Below are 23,629 nucleotides of genomic sequence, written 5' to 3'. Positions count from 1 at the left end.
GACTTACTTCACTTAATATGATAATCTCTAGGTCCATCCATGTTCCTGCAAATGACTTTATTTCATTCTCTTTTATAACAGTCCATTGTGTGTCTATTACACACACACACACACACACACACACACACACCAACTTCTATATCCATTTATATGTCAAGGGACATTTAGGTTGTTTCCATGTCTTGGCTGTTGTAAATAGTGCTGCTGTGAACACAGGGGTGCATGTATCTTTTTGAATGATAGTTTCGTCTGGGTGTATATCTAGGAATGGGAATATTGGATCATATGGCAACTCTTTTTTTAGTTTTTTGAGGAACTGCCATACTGTTTTTCGTAGAGGCTGTGCCAGTTTACATTCCCACCAATGATGTAAGAGAGTTCTCTTTTCTTCATACACTCTCTAGCATTTTTTATTTGTAGACTTTTTAACGATGGACCAATGACAAGAATTTAATGTTACCCAGGGGATAGTTGATTCACAGAAAAAATATTAAACACTAAAATCTGATCTTGAATCTCTCTTGTCAAATAACAGACCAATGCATTACAATTTGGGGGACGCTCCAAGGTGTTTGGAGAAGAAGGTTAGAATTTGCTTCCAGGCATCTATCTGGGCCTTAGAATGAGCTCTGGGTTCCCCACCCCAGATCACCGGTTTGTCCAATAATCTGTGCAGGGAAGCTGGGCACATGGGGAAGTAAGGAGGCTCAATGTAATGCCCAGTCCCAGGGTAAGAGATGATCTGGGCTTTTCCCTTTCCATGGGCCTGTAACCGTTCTGACGCTATCTGGGCATATAACTCACTCCTCCAGTTATGGTCATCCTGACCAACAATGAAGAGGATGGGCCCCTGGGCCTTCTCTATTGGAATCATGCAGGGGTTCTCATATCCCCCCACAATATCATTCCTTATATCCACAATGTCCAGGAGGCCTGAGAAAGCTACCTTCATTCTCCTCAGGTCATGGCCCAATGGTGGGATGCTAGTCTCCTTGTAGTATATGGGTTTGTTTCCATTGAATCCAGATCCATTGATGGAAACTGTGGCTGAGATGTTCTTCAAAAATGAGGCCATGGAGAGACAAATATCAGCCCCTAAAGAAATTCCCAGAAGCCCAATGCCTGGGCCCTTTACCTGTAAGACAAGAAGGGAGAAGAATCAAGAGTCATGAACCGACTCAATAGAAAAATGGTTTTCTAAATGCAATTAGAGATGCTGCTAGTTTTAATTTGTGAATTGGCCACAGAGACTCAACCTCAGCCAACAGAGGAGTTTCTTCCCAAGTAAAGACCATCTTGCTGGACACATGGCACACAAATCTTAAACTCACTGGACAATTTGGGAATTGGTTGCAAACGTCCAGAGAGTCATCCACTAGAAAATGCTGAGTCATAGAGCCTGTGAAGTTCAGAGTCTCATTTAGGTGGAATTAAAGCATCAGTGATCCTGGGTATCTATGTGGAACCAAATTCTGTCTAAGAAGTGAATCATTCATCAGACTCCATCTACATATACATTGCCCAATGATTGACTTGATAGAAACCAAGTAAGCCTTCATAGTCCAATTGAGTACTTCTTAGCTTCTGAAATGGGTGGACAAGTTTTAATCAAAATCTGAGAACATACCCTGTATCAGAAAAATAGAAGATTAAAAAACAAGCAGGCCGAGCTAGAAACTCCACTTGCTCACAAGAGGAATTTTAACATTACTACATCATTCCTTGAAATAAAATATCCATGAATTTTACAGTGAATTCTGCATTACTAATCCACCTTTTTCCACAGTGAAAATAGAGTAGGAGCTAAAGCAAAAGAAGTCTCCAAAAGAAATCTCAGAAAGAAGAGATCAGCATCAAAGCCCACAAAGTGATGCCCTCTCTAGAGGTATTTCTAGAGATATGATAAAGGACATTAGGAGAACCTGGGTGTGTTGAAGCATGTAGCACAGGGCTTCTTCAAAGTAGTCCAGATGTATGGTGTCGAATTTCTTGGGGAGATCTTCAAAGTCGCAGTAAGCTAGCGCCAAGGTAGCAAAGCCATGGCCAGCTAGAAGACTGGCCCGATATTCCAACAGGCCTCCTCCCATACCAAAGATGTCAATGATCCCTGGGAAAGGTCCAAGTCCTAGAGAAAGTAATAGTATAAAGGAGAGGTATTACATAATTTAACGAATTCGCTTTCTGGAGTTCCCATCGTGGCACAGCTGAAACGATCCAACTAGGAACCATGAGGTTGCCGGTTCGATCCCTGGCCTCACTCAGTGAATTAAGGATCCAGTGTTGCCATAAGCTGTGGTGTAGGTCACAGGTGCGACGCGGATCTGGCGTTGCTGTGGCTCTGGTATAGGCCAGCAGCAACAGCTCTTTGAGACCCCTAGCCTGGGAACCTCCATATGCCATGGGTGCAGCCCTAAAAGGACAAAAGACAAAAGACAAAAAAAAAAAAAAAATTCACTTTCCTTTTAGAGAGCTTTCTAAATTATTTGGTAGGATCCTGTGAATCAAAGGAAAGACAACTCCAAGTCATTCCCGAAAAGGGATACAAATTCCTTATGTGTGTGGGGGTGATGGTGAGCGGCAGATGTCTACAAGATACCTTCTCTTCAGTGAGTTTATCCTCTACATGAATTTATAAGAAATTATCTCCAAGGTCCTAAGAATCTTTTTTTTGGGGGGGGGGGGCTGCACCTGCAGCATTTGTAAGTTCCCAGGCTAGCTATCGAGCTCAAGCCTCAGCTGCAACCCAAGCACTGCAGAGACACCATCAGATCTTTAACCTGCTGCTCCACAGGGGTAACTCCCTATGAATCTGTAAGTGAGAGCATCTAAGTCTAAGGACTGACTACCTCATAAAAGGAGGAATTTCACGTTTTAGACAGTGTTGATTCTCAGTGTTGGACACAGAAATTACAATCCTGAAACAAAGTTTTATATTATGTTGCACCAACTCTTGGTGTTATTTTTGGTTCAGGTGACTACTTAAAGCAAAGGAAATACCAGACAAGGCTTTAAGTGAGGAAGGCAGTGAAGTCTGAAAAGTGATCTGTGGTAGACAGGAACATAAGTGAATAAGGGGCCCAATCTAATCAGGACACTACATAGGGAGATAATAGCAATAGATTCCTTAGCCATCATCATTTAGTGCAGCAGCGACTGGCTGATACCTGCAGAGATCTGTAGGGTAGTTATTGATAACAAAGTGAATCTACCGCCCCAAATCCAGTCTTTTCTTATCTTCATAACAGTGCCCACTTCTTTGGGATATTATAAAAAGTAAATGAGGTAATGCAAACAAAACGCATAGCACAGAGGCTAACGTATCAAAAGCCTCTATTGCTGCTGTGAGGCAACTGATTTAGTTAGGACCTGCTTCCGTGATCATGCTCCAGAGCCTAACACCCCGGGAAGCAGTATCCAAAACCACGCGGGGCCTAGGGAACACATGAGCGCGCCCCAAGCACCCCAGGCTCACCTGGAGGTAGGAAGAGCGTGGCGCGCACCCGGCCCGCGCGCACCGGCTCCCGCCGAACCCCGGGCGGCAGGAAGTCGCGCTCGTGCACTGCCACGCTCAGGAGCTGCTCCGCCTGAGGCTCGGGCTCGTGGCCGTCGAACACCTCCAGCTTCACGGCGAAGGGCGTCTGCACGTCCCGCTTCACAAACCGCCAAAAAGGCTTTTCGGGCTCCAGAGCCCAGAGGAGCCCCATGGGCTCAAGCCCCACGAAGCTGCCGCCCAGCGCGGGTGCGCGCGCCAGGTCCAGCTGGCCGTCGGCGTCGGCGCAGTAGCGCGCGTGGGCCCTGAAGAGCGCGCCCTTCTCGTCGCGCAGGGACGCGCGCAGCGTGACCCGCTGCCCCGGAGCCAGGCCGCGCACAGCGATGCGCACCGGCTCGTCCCAGCGACAGCGACCCGCAGGCTCCAGCACCACAGTCGCTGCCATCCCAACCACCTACAGCAGCGGTCTGGACCTTGAGAGGGGACGTGCAGGCGGCTGAATTTTGTACCGGGCTGCGTGGCGCGTCCTGGGAGACCGTTCGGGGTCAGGCGTCTCCTGGTCCGGGAGCTGTCGGAGGATGAGCCGCCTCAGCAACGTCCTCGGCCTTCAGGTTCGGGACCCGGCGCTCGCGACTGATCTGAGGTAAAAGCACCAGGTCGTTCTCCAGGGGCGGGGCGGGGCGCACTGGGGCGACCTGCAGCCCGGGTTTGGCTCAGAACCCACCCGCCAACGCCTCTTCTCTACCTCAGTCCTCTCTCATTTGTTGAAGTGAAACTTGTTGGGTATTGATTCATGGTGGAACCAGAGCTGAATGGCTTTAGGCAAAATTCCAAGAATTCCAGCCTCCCTTGGAAAAGAACAACCTAAAAAAACAAAAAAACAAAAAAACAAAAAACGAAAAAACCTTTATATATATGAGTTATACATATAAAAATGCATAAATCTTAAGTGTACAGTTAAATGAATTTCACAGCTCGAACATACTCGGGTAACGAAGCATAGCGTTCCAGACGCATCACTACCAGCGTCAAGGAAAAGAATCCGTAAGCAGTCTAAAATAAGAATAGAAAAGTTTTCTTCGAGCCAAACTGAGGACTTAGCCCGGAAGCCAACTTCCCAAATCACTCTGAGAAACTGCTCCAGAGAAGCAGGATTTTTAGCATTGTTTTATATCTTGTGGGAACAAAGAACTTTTAACAGATTGTTTACATTTCTTAAACAATTCAAAAAGAAAAAAAATACACACCAGTACATGTGAGTCAGTATTGGTCTTGGCACCCAAGGATGGAGTCTTGTCATCTTGTCATCAAAGGAGTACCAGCATTGGCATCCCAGGAAAAATTAATCTTTATTTTTAACATGGCCATTGTTTTACTTCTGGTCAGTATGTCCTTTTCTCTAATAATTAAAGCAGGTGTACAATGTGCGTTTAAAAGACCACAGACAGGCTATTTTAGCATAAAATTCAAGTTAACTCATATATAAACCAGAATGACTTCTTGTATCTCAATTATGTGAAAATTTCCTTTTTTTTTTTTTTTGTCTTTTGTCTTTTGTCTTTTTAGGGCCACATCCAGGACATATGGAGGTTCCCAGGCTAGGGGTCAAATCAGAGCTACAGCTGCTGTCCCACACCACAGCCACAGCAACACCAGATCCTTAACCTTCTGAGCAAGGCCAGGGATTGAACCCCAACCTCATGGTTACTAGTTGGGTTCATTAACCACTGAGCCACGACGGGAACTCCCTGAAAATTTCTTTTAATCATCAGCACTCTAGAAGTCACCTAATTCCTTTGCCAGGTACTTTCCCTTTCCGCAAGGAACTCTTCATTACAACAAAACAAGCTAATTTTTCCCAACTCTGCATTTTATGATGAATCCTACAGTGTGCCTTTTTTAAACGTCTGCTTGCTATTATATATTGTTATTGTCGTGTGCATGCAGATTGCTCATGAACACTGCTAAATAGTGTTCCATTTTGTGATCATAAAAAAAAGTATTAATTGGCGTTCACAGGTTTGATCTCCAGCCAGGTACAGTGGTTAAGAATTCTGCGTTACCACAGGTGCAGCTTAGGTTGCAGCTGCACCTTGGTTGCAACTGTGGCTCAGATCTGATCCCTGGCCTGGGAACTCCATATGCTGCGGGGGCGGGGGGGGGGGGGCAAAAAAGAAAAAAAAAAAAAGAGTGTTTGTCAAATTTGTCAAATTTTACTGCCTGTGAACATTTGGTAGGACCTAGTTTGGGACTCTTAAGAGTAGTGCTCTGAGTATTTAAGAAGGTATCTTTTTTTTTTTTTTTTTGTCTTTTTGTCATTTCTTGGGCCGCTCTTGTGGCACATGGAGGTTCCCAGGCTAGGGGTCTAATCAGAGCTGTAGCCACCAGCCTATGCCAGAGCCACAGCAATGCAGGATCCGAGCTACGTCTGCAACCTACACCACAGCTCACGGTAACACCGGATCCTTAACCCACTGAGCAAGGCCAGGGATCCAACCCGCAACCTCATGGTTCCTAGTCGGATTCATTAACCACTTCACCACAGTGGGAACTCCCATCAAGAAGGTATCTTTTGATAGCCACGTGTGCATTTCCATGGGGTTAATACCTAGGAGCGGGGAGTTCCCTTTATGGTGCAGTGGAAATGAATCCAACTAGTAACCATGGGGTTGCGGGTTTGATCCCTGGCCTTGCTCAGTGTTAAGCATCCGGCGTTGCAGTGAGCTGTGGTGTAGTTCGAAGATGTGCCTTGGATCCAGCATTGCTGTGGCTGTGGCGTAGCCCTGCAGCTGTAGCTCCGATGGACCCCTAGCCTGGGAACCTCCATATGCACTGGGTGTGGCTCTAAAAAAAGCAAAAAAACCCCAAAAAACCCCTAGGAGTGGAATCGCTGTATCATAGGGAATGAGAATGTTAGGCCTTAGAAGATGCTAAAAGTCAACCTTTTGAATGTGACGCTGGAAGCAATATAGGTATAATATTTCAGGGATGCCCAGCATTTTTATACAGTATAGAAATAGGTACATTTTAGCAATGTCCCACCTGTTTACATACAAAATTTAACAAGTTCATAAAACACTGGGAATATTTATCAAATATTGGGGAAGAGGAACCTGAGGCTTTGAGAATGTTAAGCTGCTGGGGACTAGCCTCTAACAACTGTCAGATCTTGACTAACTGCAAATGTGAAATTCAACAATGAGCAGCAGCATTGTGGTGAAACGTAGAGTCCAGCTCTGGCTTCAGCATTGACTAGTTCTGTAGTCTTAAGCAAGCTTGTCTTTGGGGGTTTCAAAGTTCTTGTGTGTTAACATGATGAAAGTTTCCTATATGGGGCTCAAAGTGATAATGTATGTGAAAGTCTTGGAAGAATACTGAGAAGGAAAATGTAATGTTTGATTTCATAGTAGTCAGAGAGTGAGCCCACATGTGTTTTCTTTCTCATGGTCTCGATATATTTGCCAAAGGTTTACATACTGCTTTTAAATTCCTTTTAAAGGAAAAAACAGGGAGTTCCCATTGTGGCTCAGCAGAAACAAACCCTACTAGTATCCATGAGGATTGAGGTTCACTCCCTGGTCTTGCTCAGTGGGTTAAGGATCCAGTGTTGCCGTGAGCTGTGGTGTACGTCACAGAAACTGCTTGGATTCTCTGTTGCTGTGGCTGTGATATAGGCTGGCAGCTCCGATTCCACCCCTGGCCTGGGAACTTCCATATGCCACTCTGCAGCCCTAAAAAAAAAGAAAGAAAGAAAGAAAGAGAGAGAGAGAGAGAGAGAGAGAGAGAGAGAGAGAGAGAGAGAGAGAGAGAGAGAAAAGAAAGAGAAAGAAAGAAAGAAAGAAAGAAAGAAAGAAAGAAAGAAAGAAAGAAAGAAAAAGAAAAGAAAAAGAAAGAAAAGAAAACACATGTTTTCCAAAGCAGATGTAAGCAACACTGAAAAGTTTGCAATGTAGAATGATGTCTTTTCTCTATCCATGTTACTTTCCCTCAAAGATGAGTGCATCCAACTAGATTTTGATTCTGAATGTTTGAAGTAGGTAGATATATCGGTGTGTGAATACACTATAGTATTATACTTTTTGTCATTGTTTGCTTGCTTTTTAAAATTAAAAACAAGTTACATTTTGGAGTTCCTGTCATGGCACAGTGGTTAACGAATCCGACTAGAAACCATGAGGTTGTGGGTTGGATCCCTGGCCTTGGTCAGTGGGTTAAGGATCTGGCGTTGCTGTGAGCTGTGGTGTAGGTCGCAGATGTGGCTCAGATCCTATGTTGCTGTGGCTCTGGCGTAGGCTGGTGGCTATAGCTCCGATTCGACCCCTAACCCAGGAACCTCCATATGCCGTGGGAGCAGCCCTAGAAAAGGCAAAAAGACAAAAAAAAAAAAAAAAAAAAAAAAAAAAGCACATTACATTTTAAAATTATTTTCTCACTTCATCCACTTTAATATAAATTTTAATTTTTAAAATACTACGGACATTATTTATTAAGAAATTTTAACTTTACAGTTCAACAGAAAGTATAGAGAATTTCCAGATCCCCACTTTCCCTTCCCACACAATTTCCTCTATTATTAATATTTTGCATTACTGTGGAATGTTTGTTACATTGGATGGACCAATTTGATGCTTTATTAACTTAAGTTTAAATTCAGTTATATAGGTATACCTCCTTTTATTGCTCTTTGCGGATATGGAGTTTTTTACAAATTGAAGGTTTTTGGCAACCCTGCATCAAACAAGTCTATCAGCATCATTTCCCAACACCATTATTTTTAAATTAAGGCATGTACACTATTTTTAAAGACATAATGCTATTGCACAACCAATAGATTACGATATAGTATAAACATAATTTTTATATGCACTGGGAAACCAAAAAGTTGATGTGACTGGTTTTGTGATAGTCTGAAGCCAAACCTGCGGTATCTCCAAGGTATGCTTGTACCCTTCTGTAGAAATTGGCAAATGCACAATGTCATGTTTCCACCATTAACAGCTTCCTACGGAATAGTTTCATTGACCTGAAAATCCCGTGTGCTTCACCCACTTGTACCCTCTTTCCATCTCAGGCAACCACTGATCTTTTTACTGTATAGTTTTTCCATTTCCAGCATGTCATATAGTTGGAGTTGTACAGTATGTAGCATTTTCATATTGTCGTCTTTCATTTAGCAATATGCATCTAAGCTTCTTCCATGTTATTCTGAAAATTTATAGCTTACTGCTTTTTATTGCTGAGTAATAGTCTCTTGTATGGATGTACAGTACATCAGTGTATATGATTTGTTTATCCATTCACATGTTGAAACACATCTTTGCTGCTTCCAAGTTATGGCAAATCTGAGTAAAGCTGTTGTAAACATCCATGTGTATTTTTTTATGTGGACATAGGTTTTCAGTTTATTTAGATGAATACCTAGGAGATTGATTGCTGGATCATATAATAAGGCTACGATTAGCTTATTTATTTATTTATTTATTTATTTATTTATTTGTCTTTTTGCCTTTTCTAGGGCCGCTCCTGAGGCAGGTGGAGGTTCCCAAGCTAGGGGTCTAACCAGAGATGCAGCCACTGGCCTACACCAGGGCCATAGCAATGCGGGATCCAAGCCGCATCTGCAACTTACACCACAGCTCACAGCAACGCTGGATCCCTAACCCACTGAGCAAGGCCAGGGATCGAACCCGAAGTCTCTTGGTTCCTAGTCAGATTCGTTAACCACTGTACCACGATGGGAACTCCAACGATTAGCTTTTTTAGAAATAGGTTAACTGTCTTCCAAAGTGGCTGTACCATTTTGCATTTTTACCAGCAATAAATGAGAAGTCCTCTTGCTCCATATCTTCTCTAGCATTTGCTTTTGTCAGTATTTTAGAGTTCAGTCATTTTAATAGGTGTATAGTATACATCATTGTTATTTTAATTTGCAGTTCTGTAATGATATATGATGTTGAACATTTCTTCATATGCTTGTCATCTACTTTGCTGAGGTATCCATATCTTTTGCTGGTTTTTTACAAATTGTATAATTGATCTACGCCCTTATGTTAGTTCCAAGTGCATAACATAGTCATTCAATATTTCTATACATTAAAAAATAATCACCTCCATAATCTAATTACCATCTGTCACCATACAATGTTATTGCAATATTATTGACCATATTCCCCATGTTGTACATTTCATTCCTGTGACTGAATTACTTTGTGATTTAAGTGTGTGCTTCTTAATGTCCTTTACCTATTTCACTGAACCACTTATCCTTCCCCTCTGACAATCACTCATAGCTTCCCTGTATCTCTGAGTCTATTTCTGTCTTGTTTTATTTCTTTGTTTTTTAGATTCCTTATATAAGTGAAATTATACAGTATTTCTCTTTCTCTGTCTGATATATTTTACTTAGCATAATACCCTCAAGGTTCATCCATGTTGCTGTAAGTTGCTGGTTTTCATCCTTTTTTATAGCTCAGTAATATTTCAGAGAGAGGGAGAGAGAGAGAGAGAGAGAGAGAGAGAGAGAGAGAGAGTGTGTGTGTGTGTGTGTATGTGTCATCTTCTTTAATCTGTTGATGGATATTTAGGTGGCGTCTGTATCTTGGCTATCGTAAATAATGCTGCAGTGAACATGGCGTACATGTTTGAATTAGTATTTTTGTTTTTTGTTTTCTTTAGGGAAAAAAACTCAGAAATGGACTTGCTGGATCTTATCAGTATGCTATTTTTAATTTTTTGAGGAACCTCCGTACTGTTTCCCAGAGTGACTGCACCAATTTACATTCCCACCAACAGTAGAGGAGGATTCATTTTTCTCTACTTTCAAGCTGGCACTTTTTTTTTTTTAATGTTTTGGTGATTACTCTTTATTTTTAAAATTTTTAAAATTATAGTTGATTTACAATGTTGTGCCAGTTTCTACTGTTCAGCAAAGTGATCCATTCATACATATGTATACATTCCTTTTCTTATATTATCTTCTATCCCAAGAGATTGGATATAGTTTCCTATGCTGTATAGTAGGACTTCATTGTTTATCCATTTTAAACATAATAGTTTGCATCTACTAATCTCAAACTCCCTATCCATCCCACTCCTTCCCCCCACCTTCTTGGGAACCACAAGTCTATTCTTTATGTCTGTGAGTTCATTTCTGTTTTGTAGATAGGTTCATTTGAGGCTGGTACTTGTTTGTGGTCTTTCTGATAATAGCCATTTGACAAATGTGAGGTGATATCTCACTGTGGGTTTGATTTTCATTCCCCTGATGATCTGCATGTCTTCTTTGGAAAAATGTTTATGCAAGTCGTCTGCCCATTTTTTTTTAACAAGTTGTTTGTTTTTGTCATGATGAGTTCTATGAATATTTTAACAATTAACCCTTTATCAGATATATTGTGTGCAAGTATCTTCTCTCATTCAATAGGCTGTCTTTTCATTTTGTTGATAGTTTCCTTTGCTCTGCAAAAGCTCTTTAATTTGATGTGGTTCCACTTGTTTATTTTTACTGTTTCCCTTTAATGAAGAGACATATCCAAATAAATATTAAAAGGAATGGATATATGTATATGTATAACTGATTTACCTTGCTGTACATCTGAAACTACATAACTTTTTAAGTCAACTATACTCCAATAAAATTTTTAAAAATATTGCTAGGACCATTGACAAGGAGCATACTGTCTATGTTTTCTTCTAGGAGTTTCAGGTTTTACATTTAAGTCTTTAATCCATTTTGGGTTTATTTTTGTGTATGGTGTGAGATAATAGTCCAGTTTGATTTATTTTGCACTAGCTGATCAGTTTTCCCAGCACTATTTATTGACCAATCTATCTTTTCACCATTATGTATTCTTGTGCCCTCTGTCCTAGGTAACTTGTCCACATAAGCATGGATTTATTCCTGGGCTTTCTGTTCTGTTCTATTGATATATGTGTCTGTTTTTACACCAGTGCTATAATGTTTTGATGACTATAGCTTTGTAGTGTAGTTTGAAATCATGGAGGATGATCACCCCAACTTTGTTCTACTTGCTCAACATTGATTTTGGCTATTCTGGGTCTTTTGTGTTTCCATAAAAATTTTAGGATTATTTGCGCTAGTTCTGTGAAAAAGGACCTAAGCCACAGCAGTGACAATATTGGATCTTTAAGCTGCTGAGCTACCAGGGAACTCATAAAGTAATTATTGATAAATATGTACTTATTGCCATTTTATTAATTGTATTCTGGTTGGTTTTGTAGTTCTTTTTTGTTTCTTCCCTTGTGATTTGATGACTATAGTGTTATATTTATTTACATTCCTCTCTTTTGTGTGTGTTTGTTTATGTATCAATTATAGAATTTTGTTTGTGGTGGCCAGGAGGTTTTTATCATAGAAATCCACATGTATATGTGATTATTTTGAGTTTCTCATATCTTAATTTCAGATTCATTTTAACCACTGTCCATTTTTACTCTCTGTACCCCACCCCCACTGTTTCTTGTTTGTGATGTCATATTTTACATCCTTTTATTTTGTGTATATCTTTTTTTTTTTTTGCTTTTTAAGGGCTTCACCTGCAGTATATGGAAGTTCCCAGGGTAGGGGTTGAATCAGAGCTACAGCTGCTGGCCTACACCACAGCCACAGCAATGCGGTATCTGAGCCACATCTGCGACATATACCACCACACACTGCAGTGCTGGATCTCTGACCCACTGAGTGAGGCCAGGGATCAAACCCGCATCCTCATGGGTTCTAGTCAGATTTGTTTACACTGTAACATGAAGGGAACTCCGATTTTGTGTATATCTTAACTTTTTTTTTTTTTTTTTTTTTTTTTTTGCCGCCCTGCAGCATATGGAGTTCCCAGGCCAGGAACAGATCTGAGCTGTGATTATGGCCAAAGCCACAGTTGTGGCAGTGCCTTTAACCCACTGTGCCTGATAGGGGTGGAACCTGTGTCCTGGCACTGAAGAGTAGCTGACAATCCCATTGCACCACAGCAGGAACATTCTTTTCATATTCTTTTACATTATGGTTTATCAAAGTATAATGAATGTAGTTCACTGTGCTACTCAGTAGGACCTTGTTGTTTATCCATTCGATATATGATTGTTTGCATCTGCTAACCCCCAATTTCCAATCCATCCTTCCCGTACCCCCTGACTACTTTGTCTTTTAACTTTGCTTTATAAGAGGTTGATCTACCCACCTTTACTGCACCTTTACCAACAAGATTTCTTCTTTCATACTTTTAATATTTCTAGTCGTGGCCTATTCTTTTCTGCTAAGGAAAGTTTTTTTTTTTTTTAATGTTTCTTTTAAAGTAGTTTAGTAATGCCAAACTCTTTTGGTTTTTGTTTGTCTTTAAAACTCTATCTCTCCTTCAAATCTGAGTGATAGCCTTGCTGGGTTAGACTGTTCTTGGTTGTAGGTTTTTTTCTTTCATCATTTTAAATATATTATGCTGCTCCCTTCTGGACTGCATAGTTTCTGCTGAAAAGTCTGCTGACATTCTTATGGGGGTTCTCTTGTATGTTATCAGTTGCTTTTCCCTTGCTGCTTTTTACTATTGAGCTGAAAGTTCTTTATACATTCTAGATACAAGTCCCTAATATATATGTGATTTGGAAATATTTTTTATCATTTTGTGAGTTGTCTTTAATTTTTAGTAGTATCCTTTGATGCATAAAAGTTTTCAATTTTGATGTCCAATTCATTTATTTTTTTCCTGGGAGTTCCCATCGTGGTTCAGTGATAATGAGCCCAAGTAGTTTTCATGAGGATGTGGATTCAATCCCTGGCCTCACTCAGTGGGTTAAGGATCCAGTGTTGCTGTGAGCAGTGGTGTAGTTCACAGACACAGCTTGGATCCCTTGTTTCTGTGGCTGTGGTGTAGGCTGGCACCTATAGCTCCGATTCAACCCCTAACCAGGGAGCGTCCATATGCCACAAGTGCAGCCCTTAAAAAAAAAACCAAAAAAAAAAAAAAAAAAAAAAAACCCAACCATTTATTTTTTTCTTTTGTTGCTTATACTTTGATGTCAAACCATTACCTAATCCAAGGTTATAAAGATTTACTTCTATATTTTCTTCTAAGAATTCTGTATGAGTAGCTCTTACATTGATGCCTTTGGCCCAGTTTTTAGTTGATTTTTTTGTTTGTTGTGAGGTGAGATTGAAATGCATTCTTTGCATGTAGCTGTCCTATTGTGTCAATACAATTCATTGAAAAGATCATTCTTTCCCCCTTGAATTTTCTTGTCAAAAATCATTGAGTGTAAATGTGAGAATTTATTTCTTGAATCTCATTTCTGTTCCATTGATCTTTTTGTCTGTTCTTAAGCATATACCATGTTGTCTTAATTACTGTTGCTTTCTAGTAAATTTTAAAATTGGGAATTGTGAGTCATCCAGCATTATTTTTCTTTGTCAAGATTATGGGTTTCTTGAGTTTCCATAGGAATTCTAGGATCAACTTGCCAGTTTATGCAAAGAAGCCAGCTGGAATTTTGATGGCGTTTACCTTGAGTCTGCAGATCAATTTTCAGAGTCTATTAGGTTGCCAGGTCTTGCAGCTACAGATAGGGTGGCTGAAACAACAGAAATTTATTTGGGGGCGGTTTTGGAGAGTAGAAATTCAAGATCAAGGTGTCAGCATGTTTCATTTTTCCTGTGCCATGAGGGAAGCATCTTTTTCAGGCCTCTCTCCTTGGCTCATGGATGACCATCTTCTCCTTGTATCTTCACATGCTCTTTTCTCATGCATGTTTGTTTCCTAATCTCCTCTTCTTATAAGGACACCAATGATATTGGACTAGGGCCTACACATATGACCTCATATACTTTGCCTCCTTAAAGGCCCTATTTTCAATACAGTCACATTCTGTCATACTGGGGATTAGAACTTAAACATATAAATTTCAGGGAGCCACAATTCAGCCCATAATAGGGAGTACTGCTATCTTAATGTAGATCAGCTAAATTAACTAAGACTTAATATGAAGTCTTCTTTTTTGTTTGTTTGTTTTTAGGGCCGCACCTGAGGCATATGGATGTTCCCAGGCTAAGGGTTGAATCCGAGCTACAGCTGCTGGCCTACACCACAGCTCATGGTAGCACTGGATCCTTAACCCACTGAGCACGAGGCCAGGGATTGAACCTGCAACCTCATGGTTCCTAGTCAGATTTGTTTCTGATGTGCCACAACGGGAACTCCAGAACTTAATATTAAGTCTTTTGATCCATGAAATGAGATGTCTTTCCATTACTTAGGTCTTTTGTTGTTGTTGTTGTTATTGTTGTTGTCTTTTTGTCTTTTTGTCTTTTTTTAGGGCTGCACCTGAGGTATATGGAGGCTCCCAGGCTAGGGGTCCAATCAGAGCTGTTGCTGCCGGCCTACACCAGAGCCATAGCAACGCCAGATCCGAGCCACATCTGCGACCTACACCACAGCTCATGGCAATGCCGGATCCTTGACCCACTGAGTGAGGCCTGGGATTGAACCCACAACCTCATGGTTCCTAGTCAGGGTTCGTTTCTGGTGCACCACAACGGGAACTCTGTAAGTCTTCATTATTTTTATTCAACAATGTTTTTAATTTTAGGGTCTGCTTTTGAGCAAACCCAAACATAAATACTCTTCAGATTAAAAAAATAAACTTCCTATATTTTCTCGAAATACCTTTATCCTTTATATTTTGATCTTATTAATTGCAACAAGTTTAGAATTGTTATATTTTCTTGGCGAATTGAACTTTTAAAAAAATCATCATCTCCTTTACCTATAATTATACTTTTTTGCCTTGGACTCATTTGGACTGATATTAATACAGTAACCCCAGTTTTCTTTTTCTTAGTATGTACTTGATGTATCATTTTCTCGGTTTTCCTTTTTAAAGTTATACACATACACACACACACACACACACACACACATTTTCATGGCCATGCCCATGGCATGTGGTTTCCCAGGCCAGGAATTGAACCCATGCCATCACAGTGACCCAAGTCATTGACATGACAATGCTAGACTAGTCTGACAATTCATTTATGTTAACAGGCAAGTTTGATCCATGAATAATTATAATGACTACTGATATATTCAGATCTTTCTACCATTTTATTGTATGCTTTCTCTATGCTTCTTTTTTTTTTTTTTTTTTTTTTTTTTTGTCTTTTGTCTTTTTGCCTTTTCTAGGGCCGCTCCCGCGGCATATGGAGGTTCCCAGGCTAGAGGTAGAATCAGAGCTGTAGCCGCCGGCCTACACCAGAGCCACAGCAACTCGGGATCCAAGCCGCATCTGTGACCTACACCACAGCTCGTGGCAATGCCAGATCCTTAACCCACTGAGCAAGGCCAGGGATCGAACCCTCAACCTCATGGTTCCTAGTCAGATTCGTTAACCACTATGCCACGACGGGAACTCCCTCTATGCTTCTTTTGTACTTCTTTCTTCCCCTTTTTGGATTTGATAAGGTTCTTTTTTTCTTGCATTTCTCTTCTCTTCATATGTAAATGAAACATTATTTTATTTTAGTAGTTATTTTATTTTAGTAGTTATTTTTAAATTTTTGTTTTTTTAATTTTTTATTGTAGTTGATTTACAATGTTATATCAATTTCTGCTGTACAGCAAAGTGACCCAGTTATGCATATATATATACACACACACACACACACACATATATATATACACACACACATTCTTTTTCTCATATTATCCTCTATTATGTTCTATCCTCAAAGACTGGATATAGTTCCCTGTGCTGTACTGTAAGACCTCATTACTTATCCATTCTTTTTTTTTCAAGAATGAGGATAAAAACATTTTAATATATACAAGGTCCTAAATTGCACTTCTCTTTCACTCTTTCTTTTTTTTCCATTATGGTTGGTTTACAGTGTTCTGTCAATTTCTACTATACAGCAAAGTGAAAATTTTTGAAAATGTAACTACTTCTAATGGTTACTATTGAAATGTTAACAGAGTGGACAGTTAGAATCTTTACCTTTTTCTCAAATATGACAGATCTTAGAATAAATTTGTCCATCAGTATCCCCTAAAGATACCAAAATCTACAAATGATCAAGTTCCTTATATAAAATGGCATAGTATTTGCATATAATCTATTAACATCCTCCTATGTAGTTTAAGTCATCTCTAAATTATTTACAATACTTAATATAATGTAAATACAATGTGAAAACTATGTTGTTATTTGCCTGAACAAGCAAATTCAAGTTTACCTTTTGGGAACTTTTTGGCATTTTTTCCCCAATTTTTTTTTCTTTTTTTTAGGGCCACACATGTGGCATTTGGAAGTTCCCAGGCTGGGGATCAAATTGGAGCTGCATCTGCTGACCTATGCCATAGCCACAGCAACACAGGATCTGAGGTGTCTTTGACCTACACATAGTTCATGGCAACCACGGATCCTTAACCCACTGAACAAGGCCAGGGATCGAACTTGCATCCTTATGGGTAGTAACTAGTCAGGTTTGCTCCCTCTGAGCCACAATGGGAACTCCTCCCTGAATATTTTTGACTGCAGTTAGTTGAATCCACAGATGTAGAACTCATATATTTGGGGGGCTGGTTGTACTTTAATTCTGATCAACCTTTTCATTTTTCATATTATTGTTGCTTCCTCTTTTCTGTGTCTGTAGTATCTGCTTTATATTTTTGTCAGTGCCTTCTTTCTTTCTTTGATATGGTTAAATTGTTAAAACTTTATTGAGTTGAATGATGAGGGTTTTTTTTATATACTAATAAGTTGATTTAGGGCTATACTTTACTTCTCAATACCAGTATGGTTACATATGATTTTATATGAAGTACTGTTGACCCTTAAACATCTGAGGGGTTAGGGGCAGCAACCCCCAGTGCAAACACCTGAGTATAACTTTACAGTTTGTCTTCTTTATCTGTGGTTCTGCATCCACATATTCAACCAGCCATGGGTGGTGTAGTACATATTTATTGAAAAAATTCCATGTATAGGATTTCCCATCGTGGCTCAGCAGAAATGAATCTGACTAGCATCCATGAGGACGCAGGTTCGATCCCTGGCCTTGCTCAGTGCGTTAAGGATCTGGTGTTGCCGTGAGCTGTGGTATAGGCTGCAGACAAGGCTTGGATCTGGCATTGCTGTGGCTGTGGTGTAGGCTGGTGGCTACAGCTCTGATTAGACCCTTAACCCAGGAACTTCCATATGCTACAGGTGTGGCCCTAAAAAGACCAAAAAAAAAAAGAAAAAAAGAAAAAATTCCATGTATAACTTGTTCTATTCAGTTCAAACTTGTGTTATTCAACAGTTAACAGTATTTTTTCATTATTGTTTCCTCATAATTTTCAAATAGCTTTCAGTTTCCTATAGCTACTTTTTAATCCAAGTTATTTAGAAGCAGCTGTTACATAAATTGAAATTTTAAATTTTTTCTCAAGTAATTTCCACATTGCAGTAAGTATTAGGATAGGAAAGAACATAAAATGCAAAACAGCAGTCTTCTTTTCCACCCCTTCTCTGTCCCAAAATCTCATGTTCTTTGAGTAACTTCTTTCAAGTGTCTCTGTTTTCGCTAATTTTTATGGTTACCTCCATTATATTATGTAGTGTGCCTCTTTTTCTAATTCTTTTTTTTTTTTAAGAGCTGCACCTGCAGCATATAGAAAGTTCCTGGGCTAGGGGTCGATTTGAGCTGCAGCTGCTGGCCTGTGCCACAGCCAGAGTGATGCAGGATATCAGCCACATCTATCTGCCTCAGCTTGCAGCAATGCTGGATCCTTAACCCAAGGGAGACCAGGGATCAAACCCACATCCTCTCAGACAACATGTTAGGTTCTTAACCCACTGAGCCACAATGGGAACTCTGTCTTTTTCTAATTCTTAATTTTTGCATATTAGAATTGTTCACAGTCTCAATTCGCTTCTTCTTTCTTCCTCTTCGCAGTGTTTGATAAATTTATTATTATTTTTGGCTCTTCTTTTGGTTGTATTTTTTTTTTTTGGTCTTTTGTTTTTGTCATTTTAGGGCCATACCTGCGGCATATGGAGGTTCCCAGGCTAGGGGTCTAATCGGAGCTATAGCTGCCAGCCTATGCCAGAGCTACAGCAATGCCAGATCCAAGCCGTGTCTGCGACCTGCACCACAGCTCACAGCAATGCCGGATTCTCAACCCACTGAGCAAGGCCAGGGATTGAACCGACAACCTCATGGTTCCTAGTTGGATTCGTTTCCACTGCACCATGATGGGAATTCCTCTTTTGGTTGTAATTTTAAGTAACATATTTAAATCTTCTTGTTTTACCAACTTTTAATTAAATCTGTGACTTTAGAAGATAGAGCTATTAGGAGCTCCTATGTTTTCCAAAGTGTTTAAAGTTCCACTTTTCATCTCTCCCAGAAGGGTGTTAATACTCCAAGAGGGTTGTAAATCTTTATTTCTTATTTCCTTAAATGGTATTTAGAGCACATAGTTTGTATCATAATACTCTTGGGCCTTTGTTGAATTTTTTAATGTTCTATATACATTGTCAACTTTTATAAAGATTCCAAGATTATTTGTAAAGAACATGTATTATCTGTTAGGAACAAAGTTTCCAACTCTCTTTTTCTCTCTGGCTCTGTCTCTATCTAATCAAATTTATTACTGATATATTCATATCTTCTATATACTTATTGTTTATCTTATATCTGTCAGTCTCCAGTTAGTTTAAATACTGATATGATTATTGTAGATCTTCAGTTTTCTTTTTGTGTTTCTAAGATATTTTCTTTATATATTTGAAACTGTATTTTTGGATATAGAAATGTCTATGACCATTCTGTTGTCTTGCTAGATTGCGTATTTTAAGATTGCATAGCTACCAGAAATAAACACTGTATTTCCCCACCTCCCTTGCAGCTTGACATGGACACATAACAAAGTTCTAACTAATTGCATGGAGTCAGAAGTAGAAGGTGAAAACTCAGGAAAGTATTCTCAAGGGAGATAGTGTGCCCCTCCCCTGCCCCTTTCTTCTTCCTGCTGGCTAGAATCCTACCCAGTAGCTGGAGCTGGAGCAGCTAGCTTTCTTTGTACCATGATGGTGAAGCTACTTAGTGATGACAGCAGAGCTAGGGCACCTGACACTGTAGAAAATAATCCTTGCACCCTGCCACTTACCTGCAGTTTTTGTGAGAGAGAAATTATCTTGTTTAAGCCACCGTTTGAGGGATTTTCTTTCACTACCAATCATCTCTACCTCTAATGCTCTTTCTAAATTCTGTTGTGATAGTTGGGCCCTTTATCACAGCACATTTCATAAGACTAAAGAAACTGTGGTAACTCAGAAAGGAGGTTCAGATGCTAGGCAGCCAAAGAAATGATCTGTTATCTACTTCATTAGGATTGGTGCAGAGTGGGGAAATTTCAAAGTCAGAAGGAACAGTTCTTAGAAAAGATCACCCTCACTTTTGACACCAATAGTAAGTTTGGGTGAGGCTGGGGTCCCCAGAAGCACCTACCATTTCAATGATTTTCCTGGAAGGACTCACAGAACACAGTGAAAGCTATCATATTCCTGGTATGACTTATTACTAGAAAAGACACATATTAAAATCAGCCAAGGGAAGATGTGTATAGGGCAGAGTACAGGCATATTTCTGAGGTGAAGCTTCTGTTATCCTCTCTGGTAGGATCAAGACATTACTCTTGCCCACTTTCCTTGGATTGTAAATATGTAGCCTACCTAATCCTTGGGGCAGAGCCTCCTTGCCTGCCTGCCTGTATCCCTCACAAGTGTCCTATCTTAATAAATCTATTCCTTGACTATCAAACAAGCAGACAAACAAACAAACAAAGACATGTTACTCTCCTGGCCTTGATGTGCAGTAATTTGCACAAGGAAGAAGCTCACTTTAACCCCAGTGTTCAGAGTTTTATTTGACTTCATTACATAGACATGATTGATTGATTGTACACATGGATGATCTCAGCCCTCAGTCTGCAGGATGGTTTGGTATCCAAAGCCCCCACTCTGAATCACACTATTGGTTTTCTGGTGTGGACAGCCCCCACCCTAAATCATCTAGTGGGACCCAAGTCCCTCCAAGGAAAGATACTTCTGTCAGCTATAACATTCCAAAAGCCCAGAGATTACCTCCTTGTAGCTAGGGTAAAAACCAGGCCTCTCTTTTGGTAGTGTTAATTCTTCAATACACAATTGGAAAATTGTTAAGACTTTCTTTTCTGTATAGAGAGAGGCTTTTACTTTGAAGCCAAAAGTTGTCTACAAATACTCAGCCTCATCTCCGGTGACCACATGCATCCTGAGTACAGAGTGATTTTATGTGGTGGCTGTGTTTTCTCTTAAATTCTTTATCTTAAATTCTTAAATCTAAGTAAACTTGGTGCTGGATGAAGTCTGTTCTGTGTTGTAAATGGGTTAATCCCAAACCACAACCATTGCTACTAGTAGAACAGAGTAATGTTATTGTCTTCTATGCCTTAATTTTTTATCGTACACGTCCCATCTCCTGTTTCAGCAAACTTGTAAAAGCTTTTCTCATCTCTTCCTTCCTATCCCTAATTTAGCTGTTAGTCATGTCTGTTTTCTTTTTCAGCTCATCTACTGAATTGTGTATCTCAGTAGTCATATTAGTCATTTCTAATAAATTCTTTTCTCAGATTTAAAAAATTTGCAACTTTTTCTTCTTTTCTGATAAAATATTCTCAATATCAAATCCTAGGATGTCAGTGACAGTTTTTTCTAAGTGATGTGATCCCCTGGATAATCTGTGTTTACTTTTAGATCACTGATTCTGTTTGTTCAATGTGGTTCTTATGGTTCATGCTATTGGTTTTCCTTATAGTCCATTTATATTTATAAATGAAGTGTTAAACTAGTGAGTTTAGGTATAGCTTGCATGTTTCTTCTGAACTTGTAGAAGTCTTTTTTACCCCCCAACAGGCCTCCTCCTGAATGAGAAGTGGTTGTAAGTTCTATGTAAATGCGTGGGGTGTGTGAATGTCACTATCATGCTTAACATCAGGTCCCTGAACAAGCAGACTCACTGGGGACAACCTTCCTGTCTCCATTTTAAAAATGGGGTGGGGGGGCTTTTTTCCTTTCTTCTTGAACTGGAGGTATTTCGTGTAGTCCTCCCTACACACACCTACTCCTGCCTTTTCTCCTCCCTGCCACACCCCGCTGTCGCCTCTGTCCATTGTGGAAATATTAAGTCCATATATTTACCAGTGTGCTTCCCCAAGCAGATTATTCACATTTTATCGAGTGTCATCTCAAGTATTCCCTGGGCCAAAATGCCCCAGGGGCCCGTAGCTCAGTTAGGATGTGTTTTCAGACAGCCCGACTGGTTCCCAATGCCATAAGCATCCTGAATGCACTTTTTGGGGGGCCGTGCCTGCTGGCCTTTAGAAGTTCCTGGGCAGGGATCTAACCAGAGCCATAACAATGACAATGACGAATCCTTAACTACTAGGCCACCAGGGAACACCCTGAATGCACTTTTACATTAGTTAATGCTACCATTTATTTCTCTTTCCTGGAAAATAGAACGACAACAATATTTCCTGGCCTCCTCTGTAGTTTTGAAGTTTATATAACTAAGTTCTGTCAGTGGAGTGAGGGCAAAATGATGCCCTCTAGGCTGGACATAAAACATGATTCCCTATATTCTTTCCATGCCAATTTTGGAAGCCAGTGTAGGTGTTCTGGTTGGCAAAACTACGTCATTAAAAACAGCCTGAATTCATAAATCAAGGCTTATACAAGAGCTACTGAAGATTGGTGCCCAACTTGCTTCAAAATGTGAGAAGAGTGATAAAACTTAGGTGCAACCAAGATATCCTTCAGCTTGTTTATCCAGTAGGTTTCATTGCAGACAGTGGACTATTATTCAGCAATAAATATAAAATGAGCTATTAAGCTATGAAAAGATGTGGTAGAATCTTCAATGCATATTCCTAATTGAAAGCCACCAATCTAAAAAGGCTACATTCTGTACAGTTTCAACTTCATGACATTCTGCAAAAAAGCCATGTTATGATACTTTTGACTAAAGCCATAGAATGTATACCACCAAGAGATAATCCTAATGCAAACCAGGGACTTTGGGTAATAATAATGGATCTGTGCAGTCTCATCAATTATACTAAATGTAGCACTGTGATGTGGGACGTTGATAGTGAGGGAGGTTGTGAATGTGGTGGAAGGAAGGGCATGTATAGGAAATTGCTGTATCTTCTCAATTAACTGTGAACCTAAAACTACTCTAAAAAATAAAATCCTTACAGGAGTTCCTATTGTGATTCAGAAGGTTACAAACCCAACTAGTATCCATGAGGATGTGTGTTTGATCTCTGGCCTCACTCAGTGGGTTAATGATCCAGCGTTGCTGTGAGCTGTGGTTTAGGCCAGCAGCTGCAGCTCTGATTTGATTCCTAGCCTGGATATTCCCATGTGCTGCAGGTGTAGCCCTAAAAAGCAATAAGTAAATAAGTAAATAAATAAATAAAGTCCTTTTTAAAAAATAAGGACATTTATTGGATAGAAAGTCAGGAAAAGTTCTGGCTTCATATTTGAGTGATCCAGTAGCTCAATGATGACACCAAGAATGGTTTCTTACTTTCCACTCTGCCATTCATAATGTCATATGGTGGCTGCTAGAATCATTGGGGCTTCTTGTATCTTTGTTCATGTTTTCTGGGAGAGAGAACATCCAGAATTCCATATATGCCACCTAAATCACATAGTTTCCCCTGGATAGAATGTTGCGATGGACCTAAACTGAGAAGGGATCACTATCATTGACCTTGCGGTCTCAGTGGAGGTAGCATTCCCTGATGTCTATAGCTGCAGAGGATGGCCAATTCAGGAATGAAAATCAGGAATTCTTTTTTTTTTTTTTTTTTTTTTTTGATCTTTTTGCCTTTTCTTGAGCCGCTCCCGCGGCATATGGAGGTTCGCAGGCCAGGGGTCGAATCGGAGCTGTAGCCGCCAGCCTTCACCAGAGCCACAGCAACTCGGGATCCGAGCCGCATCTGCGACCCACACCACAGCTCATGGCAACACCGGATCCTTAACCCACTGAGCAAGGCCAGGGATCCAACCCGCAACCTCATGGTTCCTAGTCGGATTTGTTAACCACTG

At 40.2% G+C, this 23,629-nt stretch overlaps 1 protein-coding gene across 1 annotated transcript; it reads right to left on the bottom strand.

The window, feature by feature from the left end:
- Positions 1–383: 383 nt before the first annotated feature.
- Positions 384–4,177, bottom strand: LOC100158115 (peroxisomal succinyl-coenzyme A thioesterase). The gene is made up of 3 exons (XM_001929040.6): positions 3,473–4,177; positions 1,923–2,125; positions 384–1,135 (listed from the first exon to the last, which is right to left on the bottom strand). Exons 1-3 carry the CDS (start codon positions 3,933–3,935, stop codon positions 545–547), a joined length of 1,257 nt encoding a protein of 418 aa, XP_001929075.2. The 5' UTR covers positions 3,936–4,177; the 3' UTR covers positions 384–544.
- Positions 4,178–23,629: the final 19,452 nt, after the last annotated feature.

This window comes from Sus scrofa, chromosome 7 (assembly GCF_054392235.1).
Source record: "Sus scrofa isolate SSC_HxYL_T2T_F1_AM1 chromosome 7, Sscrofa_HxYL_maternal_Yorkshire_Landrace_v2.0, whole genome shotgun sequence".
Taxonomy (NCBI): Eukaryota; Metazoa; Chordata; class Mammalia; order Artiodactyla; family Suidae; genus Sus; species Sus scrofa.
This window is presented reverse-complemented; position numbering and strand designations above follow the sequence as displayed.

Excerpts from the sequence above, each read along its gene's own strand:
- LOC100158115 (XM_001929040.6), bottom strand. The coding sequence starts at position 3,935 with ATGGCAGCGACTGTGGTGCTGGAGCCTGCGGGTCGCTGTCGCTGGGAC. Across the intron at positions 2,126-3,472 it reads CACGCTCTTCCTACCTCCAG|GACTTGGACCTTTCCCAGGG; the intron begins GTGAGCCTGGGG and ends TACTTTCTCTAG. Across the intron at positions 1,136-1,922 it reads ACATGCTTCAACACACCCAG|GTAAAGGGCCCAGGCATTGG; the intron begins GTTCTCCTAATG and ends CTTGTCTTACAG.